This window comes from Aptenodytes forsteri, unplaced genomic scaffold (assembly GCF_000699145.1).
Source record: "Aptenodytes forsteri isolate BGI_AS27 unplaced genomic scaffold, ASM69914v1 Scaffold296, whole genome shotgun sequence".
Lineage (NCBI taxonomy): Eukaryota > Metazoa > Chordata > Aves > Sphenisciformes > Spheniscidae > Aptenodytes > Aptenodytes forsteri.
This window is the reverse complement of record NW_008796181.1, coordinates 1,624,949-1,646,966: the sequence shown is the minus strand read 5'-3', so window position 1 is coordinate 1,646,966 and position 22,018 is coordinate 1,624,949. Positions and strand designations below refer to the sequence as shown.

The 22,018-nt window shown below is 39.2% G+C and overlaps 1 protein-coding gene across 3 annotated transcripts in view; it reads right to left on the bottom strand.

Annotated features, from left to right (window-relative positions):
- Window positions 1-22,018, bottom strand: part of GALNT11 (polypeptide N-acetylgalactosaminyltransferase 11) — a 55,651-nt gene that overhangs the window by 21,650 nt on the left and 11,983 nt on the right. For all 3 annotated transcript variants that reach the window (XM_009287802.2, XM_019474257.1, XM_019474258.1), the window contains exons 4-10: window positions 20,555-20,721; window positions 16,022-16,147; window positions 13,467-13,716; window positions 10,297-10,414; window positions 8,292-8,444; window positions 5,501-5,719; window positions 1,939-2,043 (exon numbers count right to left, since the gene is read on the bottom strand). In XM_009287802.2, the coding sequence (XP_009286077.1) occupies window positions 1,939-2,043; window positions 5,501-5,719; window positions 8,292-8,444; window positions 10,297-10,414; window positions 13,467-13,716; window positions 16,022-16,147; window positions 20,555-20,721 (1,138 nt within the window). The remainder of the gene's footprint in view (window positions 1-1,938; window positions 2,044-5,500; window positions 5,720-8,291; window positions 8,445-10,296; window positions 10,415-13,466; window positions 13,717-16,021; window positions 16,148-20,554; window positions 20,722-22,018) is intronic.

Below are 22,018 nucleotides of genomic sequence, written 5' to 3'. Positions count from 1 at the left end.
TGAAAATGCCAATGGGTTGAGTGTTACCAGAAACGACAGTTAAAAGCTTCCAATAATCAGGAAGTTTCTTGCTATTTTTATAAGCAGAAGCTGTTAGTTAAGTGTAATCTTTCTCTACATTCTTGTCATGTATCTATAGCAAGATTGTTCAAGAGGATATGAAAGAAAGCTGTCTGAACGCATTCAGGATTTATTAGGAGAACAAGGGAAGTCCAGTGGCAGAAAACCATAGTGTTGGTTAACATACTTGGTTGGAGAACAAAATCACTGTGAAAGAAGATGGCACAGCCAGTTTTTTTTTTATGAGAACTAATTGCTTCATTTACCACCAGTAAACTAGATTCATGAGAAAAGAAGCCAAAGATCAACAATCTGAGGATTCATTTGTCTTTCTCAACCCCAAAAGGCTAACTGAAGTTTCTGTCTCCAGGAGGGGGGAGGGGAGGAATCAGAAAAAGGTTTTGATAAGGAAAAACAACAGACTTCCTCCTCCAGCCACGTGGCAGTTCACTATTAGAAATATTGCAGGAAGGAGAGGGGAAACAGTAACTGTGAGGACCCATCTGTTCTCACTGTGGACATCATCTACTGGAAGTCATTGCTGGTTTCTCACTCACAGACTGAATGGCTCAGAAAGCAGCGTTAACACCTCTGGCACTGTAAATGTACAATCACTGGTGCCAATCACCTACTATTACATTTATACAGGCAGTAAGACTTGCTGACTTTCTTGCAGCTAATGGAAGAGATCACATAGGAAAACTTTGAATCCCATTCCAGCTTAAATTCATTCACCTTTAAAACAGGGACCAGAATTTGGTAATAGCGATGATTACTCAGTACTCCACAGGCAAAGTGCAGGTATGCATTGTTTGGTCCTAAGTGGCAACTGGAAACCACGTATCTACAGCCAGCCACACTTATCCCAACACTGGTTAACACCCATCACACTGTCTCCCTCTGTCACATTTAACTGGTGAGACCATGGGTAGAAGGCAAAAAGTCCCATTAGTTGACAAAGCGTACAACTTTTTGTTTGGGACTATTACAAATCATCCTGCTTCTACTGCTGCAGTTTCCATATCCTGAAAACTACTGCCCATTTCATAAAGTATCAAGTTTGGCTAGCACAACTCACCTTTGGTAAACTATGCTGCACTACATCCCATGCTCCGTTTATTCTGTGTCTTTGACTACTTTTCTCTTTAGATGTAATCTAATTTTTAGACTCAGGTCCCATGGGCTCCTAAATCATAATGTTCTCAATGTAGTTCTTAGCTAGGTAAAAGTTTTTACGGCATTAGGTGAAGATCTCTCTACCCTGAAGATTATTTATCCAAGTCCCGAATTTCTGTTGCCTCAAAGAATAGAGGTGGAATAGCAAAGGCTTCATGGAGTAATATAAAAACTCTCATTAGCTTTTTCACATCCATCCCCAATTAATCCTCACCTGTAGCCAAAGAATTTTCTAAATTCCTTATGATTCCTTCCATTTAAATATAACAACAAGTCATTCATTCACCCCAAACTCCTGCCACTCCAGCAGCAGAGGACTAGTTGTACAGTACAGAAAGAACAGCAGGCCAGGAAAAGGTTGCCTTAAATCCTGGTATGAGGAACTTACTGAAAGAGCTTCTACAAATTCTGAAGTGTCAATCAGTGGATTATAAACCCGTCAGGAGCCACTTAAGGATAGTCTTCAGCCACATACCAAGATTCATGCCATAAAGATAGGAGATTATAATATTCAACACTCAGCATTAGTAGATACAGAGCAGTAAGCTCCACAGTTTCCTCGGCCAGCCTTGCGGTTTAAACGATACTCTGAAATCAGCCTGCTGGCTGATGAGGTGTTATACTAGGGCACTTTGCCAGCAGGAAAACATTAGTGATTCACATCTTACAAATTGCTATTCAATATAATTAAGAATATCATACCTGGTTTTGATCATTGTAGTCACATTCCCGAACCACTACCAGGCCTCCTTTCTGACTTGGGTGGCCCTGGGCGACCAGGCATTTGTTGGTTTGAAGGTGATACAACTATGAAAGGAAAACAGTTTGATGGACAGAGTAAACAACAAACATCACATACCAACGGGAACACATGGTAATGCTTTGGAAGCCCTAGGACTCAAGTGTGCTCACAAAACACAAACAAAAAAAAACCCAACCAAAAAAAACCCAAACAAACCAACCCGCAATAAAAAAACACCCCTCCTTCCCTTTTAAAATACCATTTTGTTTTTCAGATAATTTGGAGAAAAAACCAGCATTGAATAGTCCCATTTTGCTTTCTAATTACATCAAGATTTCCCTCTTTATGGTACAAGTACAGTACACACAACAGAGCTCAGCACATGCTGGCCATACTCTGTCAAGTTTCTTTCCCCTCTTCACTCTCCATGAAAGTCTCAGGTCCCTGATAGTCACTACCTCAGGAATATCAACTTTACTGTATAAACTACATTTTACTACAGTTTAGCTTAAACATAAGTCTCATCCCACAGCCTCTCTTCATGAAGCAGGACAGCCTCTTTGAAAAAGGAGAAGGAATTACATAAATACAAGCAACTTCAGAGACTTATGTTGTTTGCAAATTGATTTTCCAGAGTGTTCAGGTAACTGAAAAGCCATAGTTATCAGCTAAGTTATTTTAATGACAGATCAGGGAGGAAGGGAAAATTTTACAGATGCCCAAATGCTCATTCCAGTTCAAATACACTGCCTAGTCTGATTTGGAGTAACGCTGTATTAGGGGACTAGATCCAGGTCAGAAGCTTGTCCTCGGATGCAAAACTGTAAGCATATACCACCAAAGCAAACAAGAAGGTTCCCAGCAAGTTAGCAGTCTCTCCTGGTTTGGGCAATGATGCTCACCCTGAAAGTCACCCAAGAGATTTTCTGCAGAACCTGAGGATTAGCTTGTTCTATTCCAACAGTCAAGAGTCATTAAGATGTTGATGTGTGTAACCCCACAGAGTTACTCAGCGAGACAAGACACCTCTATTCTGGCTTTAAATTATACGCGTGCCCTAAACTAACTGGTGGCCAGCAGAAGACTTCTTTTCAGCCTGATGATTTTTCTTCCCCCAATGTGGTGGGGATCAGGCTATTCAGGCAGCAATCACTGCCTGCACATCAAGAACTGCACCACACACAGCCAAGGGTACAAAGCAGAAAGGCAATTATTCTAGCAATGGCCACAACCCTGCCATTTCCTTCCTCGCAGCAGAGCCCCGCTCTCTACCAAGTGCATGGGAGCACATTTGACAGTCACTGGGTGTCTGCATGTGTGGGAGATGGCAGGGCCCCAGATCTGGCATCCACATTAAAAATAATTATTTCCAATCTGGTGCTGAGTGTAAAGGAAAAAAGAATTTGCTGTCCTGAACTCAAGGCCAGGCGGATTAATTAGCTAGCTGCATTTTATTATGAAGACATACATAGCTGTCTCGGCGTTTGTATCTATTCTACAGATTTTTAGAAACCAAAAGACACTTCCAGTAATAAAAAGAAAGGACTGCTCCATCACAACAGCAAAAATTAGAGAGCGCAAATACCAAATCATATTCTTCACTAAACACCATTTCTGGAAATAGCTGTCCCAAGGCACATCAACAGCCTCCTCAAGTGCACCATGTTTCTCCTGTTCTCTACACACATCTGAAACAAATTACACAAAACCTTCCAAGTAACATTTCCTCACACCCCAGAGACTTCTACGAGAGATCTCATTTTCATCATTCCTCACTCAACAGAAGGCTTTCAAACCATACAACTACATGAGTTCTATATGATTTTTGTCCTTGTTTTTATTAGCCACGATGATCAGCATTTGATAACACTGTTAAGAACTGTCGCAATTTGTGATCATTACAGTTCTCTCCAGCTGTCAAACCAGCACTTATCTCTGGCCCAATTAGTTTTTGAGAATAAGCTGGGATTTGGAGTGATTCATCCCAAATCCTGAAGAGTCTGGCACGCAATGGTGACATTGGCTGATCGTTCTGTTCCTTGTAGGCATCTGGAAATAGTTTATACAATCATCAGGGCCAAAGCTGACTCTCTCACACAATGCTGGGTATCATTCTTGAAACCCGGAGAACCAAGCCAAGGAACTGCATTTTTCTGTGTCTTGTCTCCCCCTTCTTAAAGGGTGCACAAAGTTTTTCTCCAAATTAAACCATGGGAAATTATTGCTAGGAAGATTTCCCCTTAAGTGTTGTTGAGGGATTCAGATCCCTTAGTAGCCTCCCCCACATCAGCAACTCCTTAGTTAAACCTCTGTCTGAATGAAAGCAGAAAGCTATTAATTTTAATAAAAAATTAAAAAAAAAAAAAAAAAGATCTGACAGGGGAATAACAGCATTTAACAACTAGGGGAATCAGCCCGTTGTATCAGTTTTATTCAGGGAAACTACACATTCGCCCTAATAAATAACTTTACAGGTTGGCTAGGATACAATTATAAAAATACTGCACAAATTGTGGATTCCCAGATCGCTGCTTTCAAGAAAAAATGTAATTATGTCAATAGGTTCTGCATGAACTCAGGTCCTCCAGCCTGAATCTACTTGCAGGACCAGCAACTGTCAACAGCTACTGCAGACTGTGCTGCCTTATGGAGAGGGCTACATTCCTACTTAATGCTTCCAATTATTAAGCTAGAAGGGAATCTGCCAACCATAATCCATGTGCACATGAAATAGTTTATTCAGAGGTCTTCTCGTTCACAGAGAAGACCTTGAGAAAGTTGTCTCAGGTTTGAAGTTATCCATTATTTTTGGGAAGCGTAAAAAGCACGTATCAGACAAATTTGGCACTGGAGAGAACGGACACAACTGTATGCTGGCTTTGCCTGCATACAAACCCATAAACGTAGGTGTGCCATAAACACAGGTGTCAAAGCTAAGGCATGAATTTAATCGTGATTTCTTTCATGAATACACATAAAAATATCTCTCTTCACTTCTACTTTGAAGGAAAAAGGAGCAAACCTCATTTTTTTGTTCATTATCTAACAGTCAAGACTAGAAAAGCCATCATCAGTCTCAGATGCAAATGTTCATCTTTGCAGAAAATTATCCTGTAAAAGCAATGAGTTTGGAAACTAATTTCATTGTAGCCTTATCATAAACCAACAGAGCATGAATATTTGAGGCCAAATTTCTCTCTACCCAAATCCATCTTCAGAACGAACAGCCATGAAAGCGCATTCTAAAGACATCAAAACTTTGGAACTCAGAGCTTTGAGGTAAGAAACCTCACTAAATAGTATCTAGTCTGAAGATGACCTGAAACATAGATTAGAGTGAAACTGATTTGCCTTTGTCTAAAGACACAAACTCTGGTATTTTCAAGACAGCTTGTTGCAAAACTAAAACCCTATGCTCCATGGAAACAGACTATTTTTCTTGTATTTGAGCAAATCTTTCAGAAAGAATCTCAAAATAGTTAAAAAAACAGAATTCTGTATTTTTAAGAAAGTTTATCTTACCCTTCCACGCTGGATTATTTTCGGTCGTTTCTGTGCTCTATTAATAAAAACTGGCTGCGGAGCTTTGGCATTGGGCCCAGATATTTGCATCTCAGGATAGATATTATCTAAATACCACTTAAATGACTTGCAGTTCAATCTTTTTCTCAATTCTACACGGTCAGTAATATTTCCATAGTTCCTCATCCTTAGCTCGGGTCTCAAAGCAAAATACTGCTCCTGTATTTAAGAGAAACAGGTTGGGGGCAAGGGGAGAAGAATTTCAGATTATTGATTTCCAACTTTTTCCTGTTTGCAGAACTCCCAAAGTTTCATTTCATTTTGCTAGTGCTTTCAGCCATTAAGTTTGACACTGGCATTAGGAAATTCCAGTGTTTAGATTGCCACAGGAGGTAAGATTTCTCTTGCCTAACTCTGAGCTAATCTTTCTAGACTGCTTTTTTTGATGAAGACACTTCTAGGGCATGAATCTGCTGACCTTTCTTAGATGCCAACTCAAGGAGGAAACAAATCAGCCCTACACTCCATTGGCAATAAAGGCATCCTAGAGTCATTAGGTCAGAAACAGAGGTGTATATTGTCACCATCCTCATCTGGCCAAGGTTTCTTTAAATTAGTTTGATTGTCCAATTGATTGTTTTCATTGTTGTGGGGTTCAAGCGTATTTTGTCTTCCACAATTTTCAGCCTTCCAACTTTACAACTTACCAGGACAAAAAAAATTCCGTATCAGAATAAACCTACAAATGAGACTATCTTGTGAAGTTCAGTGGGACCATGCATTTATTCACATGAAGAATCAGAACTGTCACCTGGGCTTTCTGTGAAGCCCGTTTTTTTCCATTCACCTGCGTTATATCCAGAAATGCTCCCGCCATGTTATTTTTTCATGTTCTAATTTATGATTATACTCGGAATTGTACCTGGTTAGGCAAGGTCAGATTAAGATTCCAGCTCAACCTTATGTGCTGTTCAACTTTAATGCAGAGACAATGGGGACAAACAGGAATTCATGAATGTACAGTGTGGCATGAATACTGTTACCAAAACTAGAAGAAAAATCCCCTTGTAGAGTCTTTAATTCCAGCTACGTTTACATAGAAAAGGCATTGCATTCGCACATTAACTAGTTTACTAGATATTATTTAGAAATCATTTTTCAGGGCACTGAGCTATAGTATTTTGTTGGATTCATCTCTAGTAGACATCTGGAATTTACTTACCATAATGTGGTTCTGACAGTTTTCAATTACCTACTGCTGTCTCTGATATTCAGATGACAGACAGTGTCATCTCAAGACAAATTACACATCTGTCCTTATCAAGATCTTTGAGCATTTGGATGCGCTTGATGTATCACTGCTATTATAATAGCAGAGGAAGGGGAAGCATTAAGTACATTGGACTGTTGGACAACTCTGAGGAAGTTTGGAGATAGACTGGACATCACCATCAGAAATTGGTCAGCTTCAAAAAAACAGCTCTGCTATTCCAATTGCCTCTTTCCTGGTTAAAGTGCAAATTTTAGTATCCTACCTTTTCTGCATTATTTGTTTCCATTGTATACATGAACTTACTTTTACATTTTGCTTTTGACAGTTGTGAAAGTTTTGCTGTTTCCCTTCCATTTTTATTTATTAAATATTGATATTTACGCTTTGCTGCATAACAGGTCCTTTAAGTCTTTGTACTATTCATCATACAGTCACTTTAGTAAATTATACTGGCCCTAAATATTTGCATTACACTTATAAAAACAAAAATATTTCCAGGCTTGCCTTCCATACATAAATCTGTCATAATGACAGAGAATTACATTAGATTAGAAACAGCTGGAAAAGTTCAGGACACAAGTCTGATAAGAGACTGTTAGAATCAGCAGTTTAAGTCCTTGTTGGACAAAGCAGTATTAGCTGGAAATTATAACAAAGAATCAATTCCAAGCTTCAGAGAAAGCCATCATTAATCACAAAACAACTGTGCCCAGACACCAATAAAAGGGAAAGTGATAGATCAAATCAACTAATGCATTATGGAGATGGAGAATGGAGATAAAAATTTATGACCCCAATAGGTTCCTCATACTGACTGAACATCAAGATAAATGATGGGGCTTGAAATATAAACATCTACAGAATAGAGAGTTAATAGAATATGTCTTGTATAGAAATTGTAAGGCCCACAGAAGCTGGCCACACAGCAAATCCTATGGTCTCACAAGGCAAAATGCCCTCAAGTATCAGAGATCAGGGCTTCACAAAAACCTGACCTACATTTAAAACCATCAGTACCACAATCTGAAGACAAGGAAAGAATACACCCGCCCTTGAATCCAGAAGTCAACCCTGACTGATCTTCCAGGGCAAGACAGACTAAGAATCAGACTGCTAATTAAAACAGAAAGCAAGCAACCAACCAACAAAATCCCTGTCTCACCAACATGGAAACTACCTGAAGGGATACAGCAGTAGTATATGGCTGCCACGTAATACTGATTTGGACACAAAGCAATGCAGAGCTTAGAAGAACTCATTCATCATCTTTTACTTCATTAAAAAGGCATAAAACTTAATCTCCTGCAGGCAGCAGAAGTAACAGGGAGTAGACTTGTACACTCAAAAGCAAAATGACAATCCTACAGAATTTAGAAATTCGTATCAAAATTAACATTAGGAAATCAGATTACAGAAGGAAAACCCCATTAGAGACACTAACAGACCCCACTGTGATACAGGCCTTTGACAAACGAACCAGTTAATAACATTATTTCATGACCTAGAATTGACTCTTACCTTATATTCATCCATCCACACATGTGCCAGCCTCAGTGAGTTATGAGCCATAGTGTCCTGTCCCCCTGGTGAGCCATAGGGACGTCTTTTACGGAAAATGTGTCCCACCCTGGAGCAGGGGATGATCAGAAGTCTACCACCACACATCCAGATCTGTCCATACAAAACCAGAACACACCTTATTGTACGTATACTGGCAAAGCTCACTACCTCCTCCCCTTCTTCAAGGGATACTTAGGTAGGTTTACACATGACGACACGATTAGGTGTCAGCAACATTGTCCTACATGTCATGCTTTCTGACAAGTTAAATTAATAAATCTTCAGGTTAGAAAAGACTATTTTTGTCGTATCATCACACTTTCCACATAACATGTCATGGCTTTGACAAAACAAATAGTAAACTTTCTAGAATTTTATGCTCTAATGACCTATTAGAAAACACTGAAATATATGGACTGGGATTCAACTTGTAGATTAAGATATCTACATTTATTTGCCTACATGAGAACTACATGTCCACACTTCCACGCTAGATAATGAAGATCAGTCAACATCATAAAGGGAGCCTGGAGAGCTTTTCAACTAAGTATAAGCACCTATTTTACACAGCTGTTTATTTCTGTTAAGTATATGGGAACTCAGAAATACTGTTCACATTCAGATACTACATTTAGGTGCCTTAATCCAGCTCCATTGCACCCCAGATCTAGATTTCATTTACACCCTACTTCCATTTATTTTTTTTAAATTTCTTTTTAAACTTCAGCTTCCAGCAAATCATCATTATTGGCCCTTTGTTGGACTAACATGTTCTCCGATCTCAGAAAAGTCTTCTCACATTAGCAGTTTATAATCAAGTCACTTTTAAAACTCATCCTGGATAAGATAACGACTAAAGTTCTTAACAACTCTCCCCAAGGAAAAGGGGGCTTCCAGACCTTATAAAGCTCTCCGAATATACTCCAGTTTTTCAAAGCCCTTTTTATTGAAACTGCATACTACACAGTAACAACAATAATTTCCTCACACTCCACACACTTCTACCCAGATACTTAAGAATTCTATTTTCTACTGAAAACTTGAAAGATTTTATTTATTCAATACGTACCCCTTTAAAGTCACTCAAATTTATGAAATGCCAGTTCTTATTTTTGAGCTCTCATCTCGATTTCTCCAATGACCCAATTTGACAGATTTCTCTAAAGTTTTGGGGGTTGTGTGTTTGGTTTGGGTTCTTTTTTTTTTTAATGTTAACTTCACTTTTTAATCCCCTTTTCATATTTGTCATGATAGCATCTCATTTTCTGGCAGACACTTGTCAAACCTGTTGATGAATCCACTTTACAAAAGTGAAGAGGTAAACATGACACTGAGCACAAAACGTTGGTTTTCTTTCAGTGGAGTGACGGGGAAGATGAGATAAAATATAGGAAGCCCAATGAAGTATCACTTTCAAATCTCCTGATTACGACTTTCTCATTATTTTCCCAACCAAGCTGACTCCTTTACATGACTCTTAATTTAGTTATAAAATATTTATATTTTCAGGCCCTCAAAAAGGAGGCTCTAGTGTCTAAAAAGCCCCATACATCTAAGGAAATATAATAAGCTTACTTATTTATCAATGTTGCTGTGAGCCACGCATCTTTTTAACCAGCTTGTGAAATTCATTAGACATTGCTTATAAACTCATTTCAGAAATTTGCATGATTATTCTTTTCTTATGCTTCTCTATAGGTATTGTGAAATGATCCACCAAACAAAGAAAAAGCCACAAACATTTAACTACAGAGCTCAAAATTCTCTTTCATCTTCCCATTAAAATTTAACTTGAAGATTATTGTAAAGGTAGGTACTGTGTGCTGAAGGCATCCTTCCTGGGAATGAAAGTACCAATTTCTGTGTGCAAATAGCTATTCCAGTGCTAAAAAAATTGTGCATAGGGAAGAGAAGCAGCCAGACACTGAGGTTCATACTCCAATACACATAAAAGCTAGATTACCCGGAAAGATATTTCCAGATTTTCTCCTCCCCAGATGTCCATGCCACTATCATATTGTCCCAGTTCATTAAAGTACTCACGATCCATGGCAAACAGGCCTCCAGCCATAGTAGGTGACCTAAAAAGGAATATTGAAAGAAGTCCATTTTCTTTTAGAGGAAAAAACCCGGTAATTTGAGCTGAATTGGCTAGTCTTAAAGCTTAAATTTAGACCTACATAATACAATTTAAATCCTGCAGATGCTAGAAATCATCAGATAACACTCCTAGCCTCAAAACATTTTCAAAAGCAGATCTGTAAGTAGTATTTGTGATCTTTCATTATTTCAATATGTATAAACCGTATTTCTTTGAACTTTGAACTTGAGGAAAGGGGATAGGACAGGGAAAGAGGAACAAAGTGGCTGGTTGAAAAAAACCCGGTAATTTGAGCTGAATTGGCTATTAAAGCTTATTAAATTTAGACCTACATAATACAATTTAAATCCTGCAGATGCTAGAAATCATCAGATAACACTCCTAGCTATATATATATATATACACACAGGGAAAGAGGAACAAAGTGGCTGTGTCTCTACTAAAAAAAAGTAAAAACCTGTGCACGTTTGGAGCCCATCAAGTTTTCTACAGTGAAACTTAAGAGCTGCCTTTAATTAGAGCTGTCTTTACCAGAAGCTATTTCCCTTACAGCTACAAACGTGTACACTTGCACCCAATAATGTGTTCTTTCCCTCTTACAGGGGCAAATTATACAGACCAGGCTTGACTGAACTGCAGAAGGAGTAGAATCCAGAGCATACATTACTTTCCCATATTAAATTAGATCAAGCAACAAGGTCCAAATTTAAATTATACAAGCCAGGAGGCTGCTAAAAGAAATGCTACTCCATCTCATAGATAGACTTTAAATACCAGGAGCAGCGTTGTTTCATCATTGATGCAATGATCAGCTTATTGGTAAGTTATTTACAGTTTTTATATTTGCATAGATGTTCTCTTTGGGGTTTCCCAGTTTTTTGCCTTGCCTGTGTGTTACTAGAACGGTGCTCTATTTTGTAAAAATCTGTATACGATCCATGTTGTACAGTCTCTAGACTGAATTGCTACTTTATCACAAAGTTATAATATGTGGATGCCCTAGAAGAGTATAAAAGAGAGTAAAAACACTACGTAAATATGATATGATAGTTGGAACATACAATGGGCTGGGAACAGGCTTTTTCTCATCCTTGTTAATAAAAATCTGTGATGAAACCAAGCCTAAGTCTGGATTTCCTTGCTTGTTCTCACACAATTTCCTACTACAGTTTCTGTCACTTTAAAACCTGGGTTGAAAGGTTGTTCTCAATTTTTCCATCCCTGACACCAAAATATTTCATTATGAAGGTCTCTAAAACATAAAATGTAAGACTTTCCATTTGATGGAAAGCCATTTTCAAAGGTTAAACAGCAATCTAGCTTCTTTTTCAAAGCAGGCAGACACCTCTAAGTAGGAAAAGTCGCTTTACTACTCAGAAAATGTAATCTTTTTAGATTATTAGACTCCCTTTAAAGTTCTCTGCCTTTTCCATGAGCGTTTTTCCTAAAAGTGAGTTGAAGGAATGCAACAACAGTGTTGAACACAGCAAGAACTAACCTTCAGGCATGCCCCAGATTAACTGTGAGAACAGCTCTTAACACAATAAGGATTTTAAGACAGTCTATGCTGGTTCCCCATTCAGATTTTCCCACTCTGTCCCTTTTCTTCTACCTTCAGAAACTGCCACAAGTGACACCTTCCAAACAAGCCAGTCAAACTGTTAAGTAACTTAAGAAATTTCCTGGCTTCTCAGACCAAATCTTATGATGGGTAGACGTGGAAAGACTAACTGCAGAGCTGTCAGACCACAGCAGAGAACTTTGTGCTGGAGCTGCTTGCGTCAGTCTGAAATGCTCTTCATTTACAGTCCGAGAAAAGAGAATGAAAGAGAAATGAGACTGCCCAATTTCTGATTCACTCTGCAGATCTTACAGAAGTACCACATTCTCTGCAAGGAGTCAGTTTGTAAAAAAGGTAAAGTTCTTCCACCTTACAAACCTGAATTCTGTACTGAGATGGATACCTGCAACTAGAAAAAGCACAATCAGCTTCTTGTCATTGCTCTACCAGCACTGGCCCTTCTCATGCAGGGATTCACACTGGGCCAGCTTCTGTTCTCATCTCTGAACCATATGTGTCTGCTACTAAAAAAAGGTGTCTACTGACATCGTTTTATAACAGTTACGTGTCCGGTAGGAACCAGATATTGCCAGTTCTGTACAGGCGAGACAGCCATCAATGGTTAAAAGCTTAAAGAAGGAACTTGCAAGTCCTAGTGTTAAGCTTTACCAAGACTTTTGTTTCAGAACAACTCTCAAGCAATTCAGACCGCAAAAACAATACGGACAGGCTTCCAACAGACAGTTTTAGGCATTTGCCACATTGTGCAAAGAGACAAGTAATATTTTAAAGATGGTTTTCACATCCATGTGTGTTCATTTAGGAAGCTTTATGAAAAAAATAATTGCTTGTTTGAGGAAAAATATAAATGAAATCTAAAACAAAAAATGACGTTGACATAGAAAATTACCATATGCTCTGATGTTCTCTCCCATCAGCTAGGAAACCACCTTCCTATTACCACAACAACATATTTTCCCAATCTAGCAATTCTTTAGCATTTCATCACAGAAATTATAGAGCCTATATTAGTGGGATATGCAGGCTATTACTAGCACAAAGGTGCTTATCTAAATCATCATTAAGCCAAACACATCAACAGACTGGGAACAAACATCAATGCATAGCTCAAAAGTGAAATTATTGGACAGATTTAATACAGAATAGTATAAGCTCCTCAAGACTTTTGTCTTTAGCAAAAACTGCTGTTGCACAAGCATTCTCTAAAAGTGTGCTTTCTTGACCTAGTAAGACAGATAATATCTAATTCATGATTAAATGCGAGAAATTAAACTGAAATAGGTAATAGTAACCAAAACTATTTCTAAGTAAAATAAACAAGTCAGATATTTGACAGGTTAGGCATCTGCTTCTAAAACTGCACATCCAGATACACTCCAGAATGCTCAAGAAGTGCTTCCGATCATCCATATGTTACACACAGCTTCACATCATGTAGGAAGAACCTTACTTGATTGGAGCAGTGGCTCCCTCTGGTCCTTCCAGTTCTGACAAAGGAACAAGATCCCACTTAAAGTGCAGGCCCCAGTTAAACCCTCCACGCACAACCGGGGAAGAACTGTAGGTAAGCGTGTCAGCACTGATTATGTCAATCACAGGGCACACCACAGTCCTGCGATCTTCTCTGATGGGAGTCAGCAGAGGTTGTAACCACATCTCGTTCACCTCACAGTGACTGTCCAGGAATACCAGCACTTTCCCTACAGAGGCCAAAGCACACAAAACACAAAGATCCACGGTAACATGAAACACAAACACATTCGCAATTATATCAGCGCAGAGTATCAGCAGTATCCTCACCACCCTGTGTAAGGAGGGGAAACACCATCTGCACTCGGCAACGCTGACAAACCAGAGACTCCACAGGGACTAGTTCAGTCACAAAGGCAGAAGGTAGATCCTGGCTATTCACATTTAGCTATGAATTGCTCAAGTGAGCCCTTATTTACATTTCTTTGACAGGGTTTTATAGTCATCACATGTTCTACCCAGATTCAGCAGAGCTACTGTACTTTAAATGAAGCATCATCAGACCAGCACTCTAAGAGTCAGGCGGTGCATTTGTCCTAATGCAGAGCACCTCCCATGCCCGAGTTAGACGACAGAGATAGCCGAAGATGACAGATACTGGGCTGGATGAATTATCCCCATGACAAAGCTGGTTTTGTCCACTGACTGTAATCGCCTTGGGCTCCCTTCACGTAACGCTTCAGCATCCATCCAGTTACTGTTGCAGCTAAGATCTGTGGACTTTAAACCAAGCCATTCTGATTACTTAATCTACATTCATCCATGACACAGGCCACAGCATTTCAATTCCTGAATATAAAGTAACATAGAGCATCTCCCCATTGCATTAGCTCTAGAGCGATTGTGGATTCATACCAGTTTAAAAGGAGAGTGAATGCCCTAAATGGGCATAGCCAAATCCACCAGTATTAGACCAAGCAACACTTCAGTCCCATCAGTTTACATGGGGATTATCTGCCACGGTCAGAGAGGACAGTTTGATCCATGAGAGACCTTCAGGCTCAGTTGGTCTAAAACGTCATCTGAATTTTTATGACACAACACAATTTATGTAACACTAGAATAACGTGGAAGAGATGGGAAAGAGCTTTAAAGAAAACAACTTAGAAACACAAAAATATACTGAGTCACCCATTAAAAACAGACAGTATTTGACTGAGGAGGAAAAAAGCAGACTCCAGCAGTTCAGAAAAGCAATAAAATGACTGAAAATTGCACTAACTCAAATGAATCCTAGCACAGCTTGGAAAGTGCAAGCACAATTTTCTCTCTGGATTATGCCATTACAATGCTAATGAGTAAACAGCAATTAAGAGACTTTATCTGCCACTCAAAATTATTTGAGAAAGTAGCACGTACTTTCTCAGATGCCAAAGAATTTATCCAGGAAGCATATTATGGTAAAAGGCACACAGTGTACATAAAGCACCAAACATAGTTTATCCCAATTAACACTCACTGCAACAACAGAAAAGCTTGTATGAAAGCATTACAATTAGATGGGTGAATTAGAAACCAGATTAGAGTGTACCTTAATAAGGAAGCAAATTGCCATTTCAGAGCAACAATTTTCACATGAAACACGCAGAAAATATTCTGCAAACACAATATCCAGCACAGAGGAAGATGTTCCTGAGACAACATTCTTTCAGGGCAGGACTAGGGGAAATTCTACACTGCCTCACTAAATTTTGTCAAATACTGGTTTTGTTTTACTATTTCAGTGACACATTCTAAATAATGAACTCATTTTATTGAAAGCAAACTTACATAGGAAGAAAAAAAAATAGAAATCAATGGTTCAGACAAAGCTTAACAAACACTTAAATTGAGCTCCAAATTTGCCAAGTCACTGTTTGGGTGACTTGAAAAAAGATCTCTCCCCTCTTACACAGCAAGATTTTTCTAAAGTTAATTACAAACTATAAAAACAGTGAATTTATTACATCTACTCTATATTTACACATAAGCAACTACCAAGTCCTCCTTGATTCCTTCTCATTAAGTAACAGAAAAACCTCAGGTGAGAACTAATTCAGTAAAGCTATGAGGAAATACTGGAGAAAGCTTTATATAGATCATGGTCAACAGCATGATGCAAACATTTAAATACACAGGTAATGTTATTAAGGTCTCCATCATCATCATACAGGTATCACTGAAGACACTTTGTGTAGCTGTTGCAACATAGGTTAATGTAACAGCTAAAGATCAATGCAATTAACTCATTTCAAAGTCACTGATATTCTGAAACAATTGCAAAAATGTCTTTCACCTAAGATAGTATTATCCCAAATCTTTCTTCCCCTGTGCTGTGTAGCTTAGAACATGGTATGACAATCAGAGCCCCCAGAGTGCGCTAAAGCAATCACGGGTCAAACAGTCAACATCTGAAAGAGCTGCACTACAGAAAGAGAAGTCACCCAGTTAACGTACAGTCAAAGTATGCAAGGAAAAGAGAAACAAGAAGCATACCTGTGGCATGAGAGGCTCCAATCATTCTTCCTCGAATCAAGCCTTCCCGCTTCTCATTTCTGACCAATTTTGTGGGTTTTGGAAGCTGAGCTTTAACATACTCACCCAAGTCTTTCTTCAAGTCAGCTGAGAAAAGGAAAACACAAGTTCAACAACAGGATGGAAATTGTGAAAGCTTTGTTTGAAGTCCCAGGATGTTCAACTCAAAAAGGGCCAAAAACTCTATCAAAAAGCTACCCCAATACAGCATAGCTTCAAACCAAGAATATCAAAAGGACAGTCAGTCATCCCACATCCTACACCTGCCCTCCAACTCCCATGGCCCTTTTTTGTTGCTTTATGCTCACATTTTCCTGTTAATTGCTTCACTTTTTCATGCTCCATTGTGGAAACGCACATGGACAAAGCAGGTACATACCCTGCATTGAAAAGGGTGATGGACCATATGACTGGGCCTTCCACAGTGCGCATTCCCGCTGATAAGTACTTCCTTATAGTTTCCCAACTTTTTATGCACTGCCTCTGTCTCAGGTTTTACACTTAGCCTTTGTTTCCTGAATACAGAATGGATTTTTATCTTTTTGTTCTGTTTGCAAAGCCTTTAGTACAATATGACTCAAGTTAACTGGAACTACTACACTTTATGCTAAAAGGAATTACTGCCGCTAAAAAAATAAAACAAAAAAGGCACTGTACAAAGAAACAGCATTTCCAAATTCTTCTCATGGTGACTGTCATTTGCAGCAGAAGTAATGAAAGCCCTTTCACACAGGCAAGTGATTTAAATTACTATGTTCCATACACAAAACAAACACTGACACCTTTAAAAAGAAGCATGAAGACACCTTTCATTATCTGTACCTGCTTAGCTGATACAATAGCAGATACAAAGAATTACAACTCACTCACAGGTGGTTGCTTTTCTAAAATCCAAAAAGATCAAAGACACTGCTGGCAAGCATGTGCTTTTGAAGGAGAGCAAAGTTCACTGAAGTCTATAGGCACTACTTTAACTTAACTAGCATCAATGGCAATTTTAAGAGTAACAATTTTTTCACCCAAGGACAGTGGTTTCCAACACTGAAGTAGGACCACTGAAGAGAAGATGGACACATGAAGACTGAAGTAATGGAAAAACATAAGTTAATAAGCTTATGGAGAAATAGAGAGGAATATAAAGTGAGGAAGAAAAACAAAAAGCCAGCTGAGACTTCATAAAGAACCTTGGTATAGAGAGGCAGACAGACTTTCAACAGAGGATATGCTGAAATAAATATTATTATTCTGATGAATGTCAGTTCAAACATTAAAGTTGCTGTTAACAAGATTAAATGCCAAAGGAACATATGTGGAAGCCAGAGCTGTAGCCTTCAGGAAGTACAAGAGTTTTCAGGCAGGAAGACTGAAAAAGAGATTCCCAGAAGGAACTCCAAATGTTAAGATCTCAGCCTTTGCACTGCAAGGCGGCATTGTGGGTCAAGAATGAGAAGGTACCACAGAACAAATATGGTGCTAGAGAACATTCTAGTACAAAGAAAAGTCTCTGGAGAGATGCAGATGGGATTCATTTGGGTCACAGGAATTCTCTCCCCTGGTCTTGAATGTGACATCATATGCCAGAGACAATAGGAAAGATTTTTTTGGAGAACATCTCCTAGAAAGTTGATGGAATAAAGTCATCTCTAGGATGCTACCCAAATGAGATACCCAAATAAGCAGGACAGAAGGATTTGCAAATCTAAAATAAACTAGTGCTTGAATCATTCTTCACCTGATGTATCATAGCAAGGGAAAGACAGTGTACAACTGCAGAAAACAAAGGGCTAGCACAAAGCAGAAAAGGTCAGTTATCAAACTGAGCACTTAGGGCAGATAAGGCTGCATGAAAGGGCATACAATGCAAGAGGAAGTAGTTTTGCATGTGCAATGGCATGTGCAAACTTCTGAAAACAGCAGAAGGGGAAAAAAAAAGAGAGCACGTCCATACTGGTAGCTAAACCAGGCCCACAATGCAGGCTCAAGCAGCAGAATGTAAGAGCCAGTAGTACCTAATGGCAAATATTAGTTACTCTGTACTCTCAGAGTACAGTTTTGACCCAGACAAACTAGCATTCTGCTGGGACCTGTTCCAGCTACTGCCTGGGACTGAACATATCATGGACCATTCTCAATAAGCAGTTTAGTCTCAGACACCTTTTGGGGTTTTCGTTGTTGATGGGGTTTTGTGTGTCAGCTTCATGCCCACTGGGAAGACTGATTTCTGCTGACATAACCCAAAAAATTGCGTCAATACGGCCTGCCTGAGAATTTTGCTCCAAGGAGAGAATTGTTCCCTTTTAGCCAACAGTCTCCCAAAATTACTTGTAGCCATTATCTTGCTCCATGTCTATGTAACGAAGGCTCCTCCAAACAAGAGAAATTTAGGATGAGAGTGAGGGGCGTTATTATTTCAAAGTACTGAGTTGCAGACAATTCGCTCCTTTCCTGTTCTTCAATCTTTCTCTCCTTCTGCGTAGAAAAATGCCTCCAGTAACATCCTTCAACATATCCTGTAGACTGTTCCATAACAGGTAAAGCCTAAATCAGGGAGAAAGAGGTTGTACTAGGAAAAAAAAAAAATCCTGCCTTGCAGCAAAGGGAAAAGAAAAATATAACAGTGGGCTCAGCTGAGCCATGGAAATGCCTGTTTAGCTAGTAAGACTGTTGATGATTGAGCGTAAGAAGCTTTTTGAGGCAAAACTAGATATGCAAACTCCCAAGCTTTGCACAACAGCACTGATGTGCAGCAGAGCTCCTATATTTAAAGCTGAAGAAATAGGCAGAATTTCATCTAAGATACCATTTCAGGAAGTATGTAATGTAGGGAAAACGAATTTAAAAAAATCAAAGAGGCATAGAGATTAAGCAATTTGCCCAAGCTTACATGAGAGCCATGGCACAGCCAAAGTCTTTGTTCATTTCCTCAGTCACTAAACCAGCTTTGCTTTTCTTCAGCTGTAAAATTCCATCCGTTAAAATTAAGCAGCAGTGCAAACATCAGTAGTACCATCGTCATCGAGAGCAGTAATTCTCTGTATAAACAGCATCTCATCCCATCTTCAGCTTCAGAACATGTTCATTTGAAGTCAGAAAGGCAAAAGTAGCTACTTGAATGTTTTGAACCTAATTTGGCCTTCGAATTAGCAACAGACCAGAAGAGTGATGGTATTACTGCCTAAACACAGGCATTACTCAACCGAATGCATTACCATATTGAAAAGACTGAGTTTTGAACTAAGCTTAGCTCTGAATACGAAGGTTATGAAACTTTAAAACAACAAGTTGCACAACAGACTCTGTAGCAAAGAATGCGTATTGCTTCCAAAAACACAAAACAAGCTTTTAAATATTACACATTCTTATCAGCAAGGGAGACAGGGTGTTTGATCTTTGTTCTCTCCCCTACCTTAACGTTTGATCTGACCTCAGAGAAATAAACTAGCTGCGTAACAAGAGAACTTCATTCTACATTATACATATCTAATCAGTCTCTGAGAGCAAGTGAGACCTTATCCCAGAAACCAAACGATGAGACCAGGGGAGCTAATTATATGTACTAAAAAAACTATAATCTAAAAATCATTTTAAAAATGCAAAAAGTTGTGGACTTGTACAGAGGCAAGCAGGGAACTTGCACAGTCCTGCTTGCAAGTACTGCTACACTAACACATTCCTCAACAGGCATTATGCTTTTGAAGTGCCAAAACGCTTGAATTGCGTGTCTGTCTTTGCCTTGTCCATCATTCGAAAGAAAAATGCCGAAGCATCAATCTTTCAACAACAGTAAAGCAATTCTGCAAGTTTTACCCCACTAGGGCCCCTCCCAGACCGACGGAGTAAAGGCTGCTCCACCAAGAGCCAGGGACAGCTGCTCCTAGGGTGGCCACAAGAGGCTGTGCGAGAGCCACACAGAGCCCTCCCAGCAAAGGCTGAGCTCCGATCCCGGCACACCACCAGTCTGAAATGCTGAGCAAGTACAAAAAACCTGACGCACTGTTTCCATAGTGCCACATCAACTTACTTGCAGGACCGCAGCTGAGACTCTGTGCATTCAATTCCTTTCAGATGCGTTCACAGTTAGTATTGGCTCACAAAGTTTATGGAAAGATCAGTGTAATCTGCTCTGAGCACCGGAGCAGCCTGAGCAAGGTACTGTTAAAAACAGCTAAACTATAAACAACTGCTTAATCACCCCCTCCGCAAATATACACTCCTCATTACTAGCTTCAAAACCTGTTTTTGAATGTTCAAGTCTGTATGATACAAAGCTCATCAGTAAAATGGCACCGGTGTCAAAGTGGATGCCATCTCGGGCTTCTGAGAACATCATGCATCTGTACCTGCTGGCACTTTTTGGAGATGGACTGCAGTACAAATTGGTTTTGTATCACAGCTTCCACGTTTTCATTTTGACCAGTCAATAAAGCACAGGAAGAGACAGGAAGGTCAAGAAGTGTAAGCACCGACCAAAATATTACTGAAAGGTTCTCTCACCCAATTCACTGTTGTCATCCACCAAAATAATTTCATGAAGAAGGTGTGCAGGAGTGCGATCCAGGACACTATGTACTGTGCGAAGCAGGGCAGAAAGTGCTTCATTGTAGAAACAGATAATAACGCTGGCAGATGGCAGATCAGAAGGGTAGGACTTCTCTTTACATCTGCAAACAGAAATATAGTAGTTATCGCTTTTCTTTCAGTGGGATTTCCATAGAGCTAGGTCAATAGTGAAATTTCATAAACAACATACAAACATTAAATGTGTAGGAAGAACCCCTAACTTGAACATAAAGTGCCCAGGCGTATAACATCTATAGCAGGGCTCAGCATAATAAGTTACTCTCCACATAATACAGACGTACAATTAACACTGCTACTTGTTAGAAAACAGAGGATATGATGGATTGGGGTGGGAGTGAGAATCACAGATCCTCAAGACATAAACAAGAGAAAACACTAAGGGCTTGTTTCAGCTGTCAAAACACTGTCTACTACCCTCAGGTAGCTCAGACATGTACAGGAATGGCAAATATGACGAGGCCTACAAAAAACCCACAACTTTATTGGCCAGCTGCTGGAGACTAGGTTGGATATCCCAGAATACCTCCAATGGTGCTAAATACCTATTTAGACAACCAAGGTTGGGATTCAGCCTGCAGATTAAGACACTTAAGTCTAGTCACTGCTGTTAGTGGAGTATAGATAGTGTTCAGCTCACCCTAAGGCTGACAAGTACATTTTGTCAGCTGAAGAGCTCTGCATGCTCCATTAATTGCATTGACTGGATCTCTGCTAATTACAATAAAAGCAGAGACAACTGACTAATATGCAGCTATCCAAGTTTAAGCATCTTAATCTGCAAGCAGAAGATTGTTCGTTCTTTCTCCTTATTTTCAAATTTTGCCCATACTTCTAATAGGGCACAGTATCACAGATTAATGTCATTTGAAGATGCCAGGCGTGAGGGAATCCAATAAAAATAAGAAACTATAAATGAAAACTCAGAAGTATACAAGAAAAGTCTTCATTGACTTGGAATGAACTTAGCCCTTGGGAGAGACATTTCAGCAAGTACAATTCATTACATTTACCCACACCAGAGAAACCACTAGAAAAACAGACACAGGTTTATTTATTTTTCAATTCAATGTTGGGCTTTTTCGTTGTTGTTACAGTGGTGGGTTTTCCCCCCCCATATGCATCAGACAGATTATAGGAAAAAAATCTGCTTTTTAATAGAAAGTATTCAGAGCAGTGCAATCCAGATACCAAGCAAGGACTTTAACTGAGAAACAGAGAGCCTTTGCCATCAGTCATTCTTCTATCTTATCCTCCGTAGGCTTCGAACAAATGTGAAATAGTACATAAGGTGAAAATCTCTCATTAACTTGGGCATTGGAACATTTAATGTCCATCTTTCAAAGGTACCAAACAGAATTATAGCATCTCTTCTGGTAG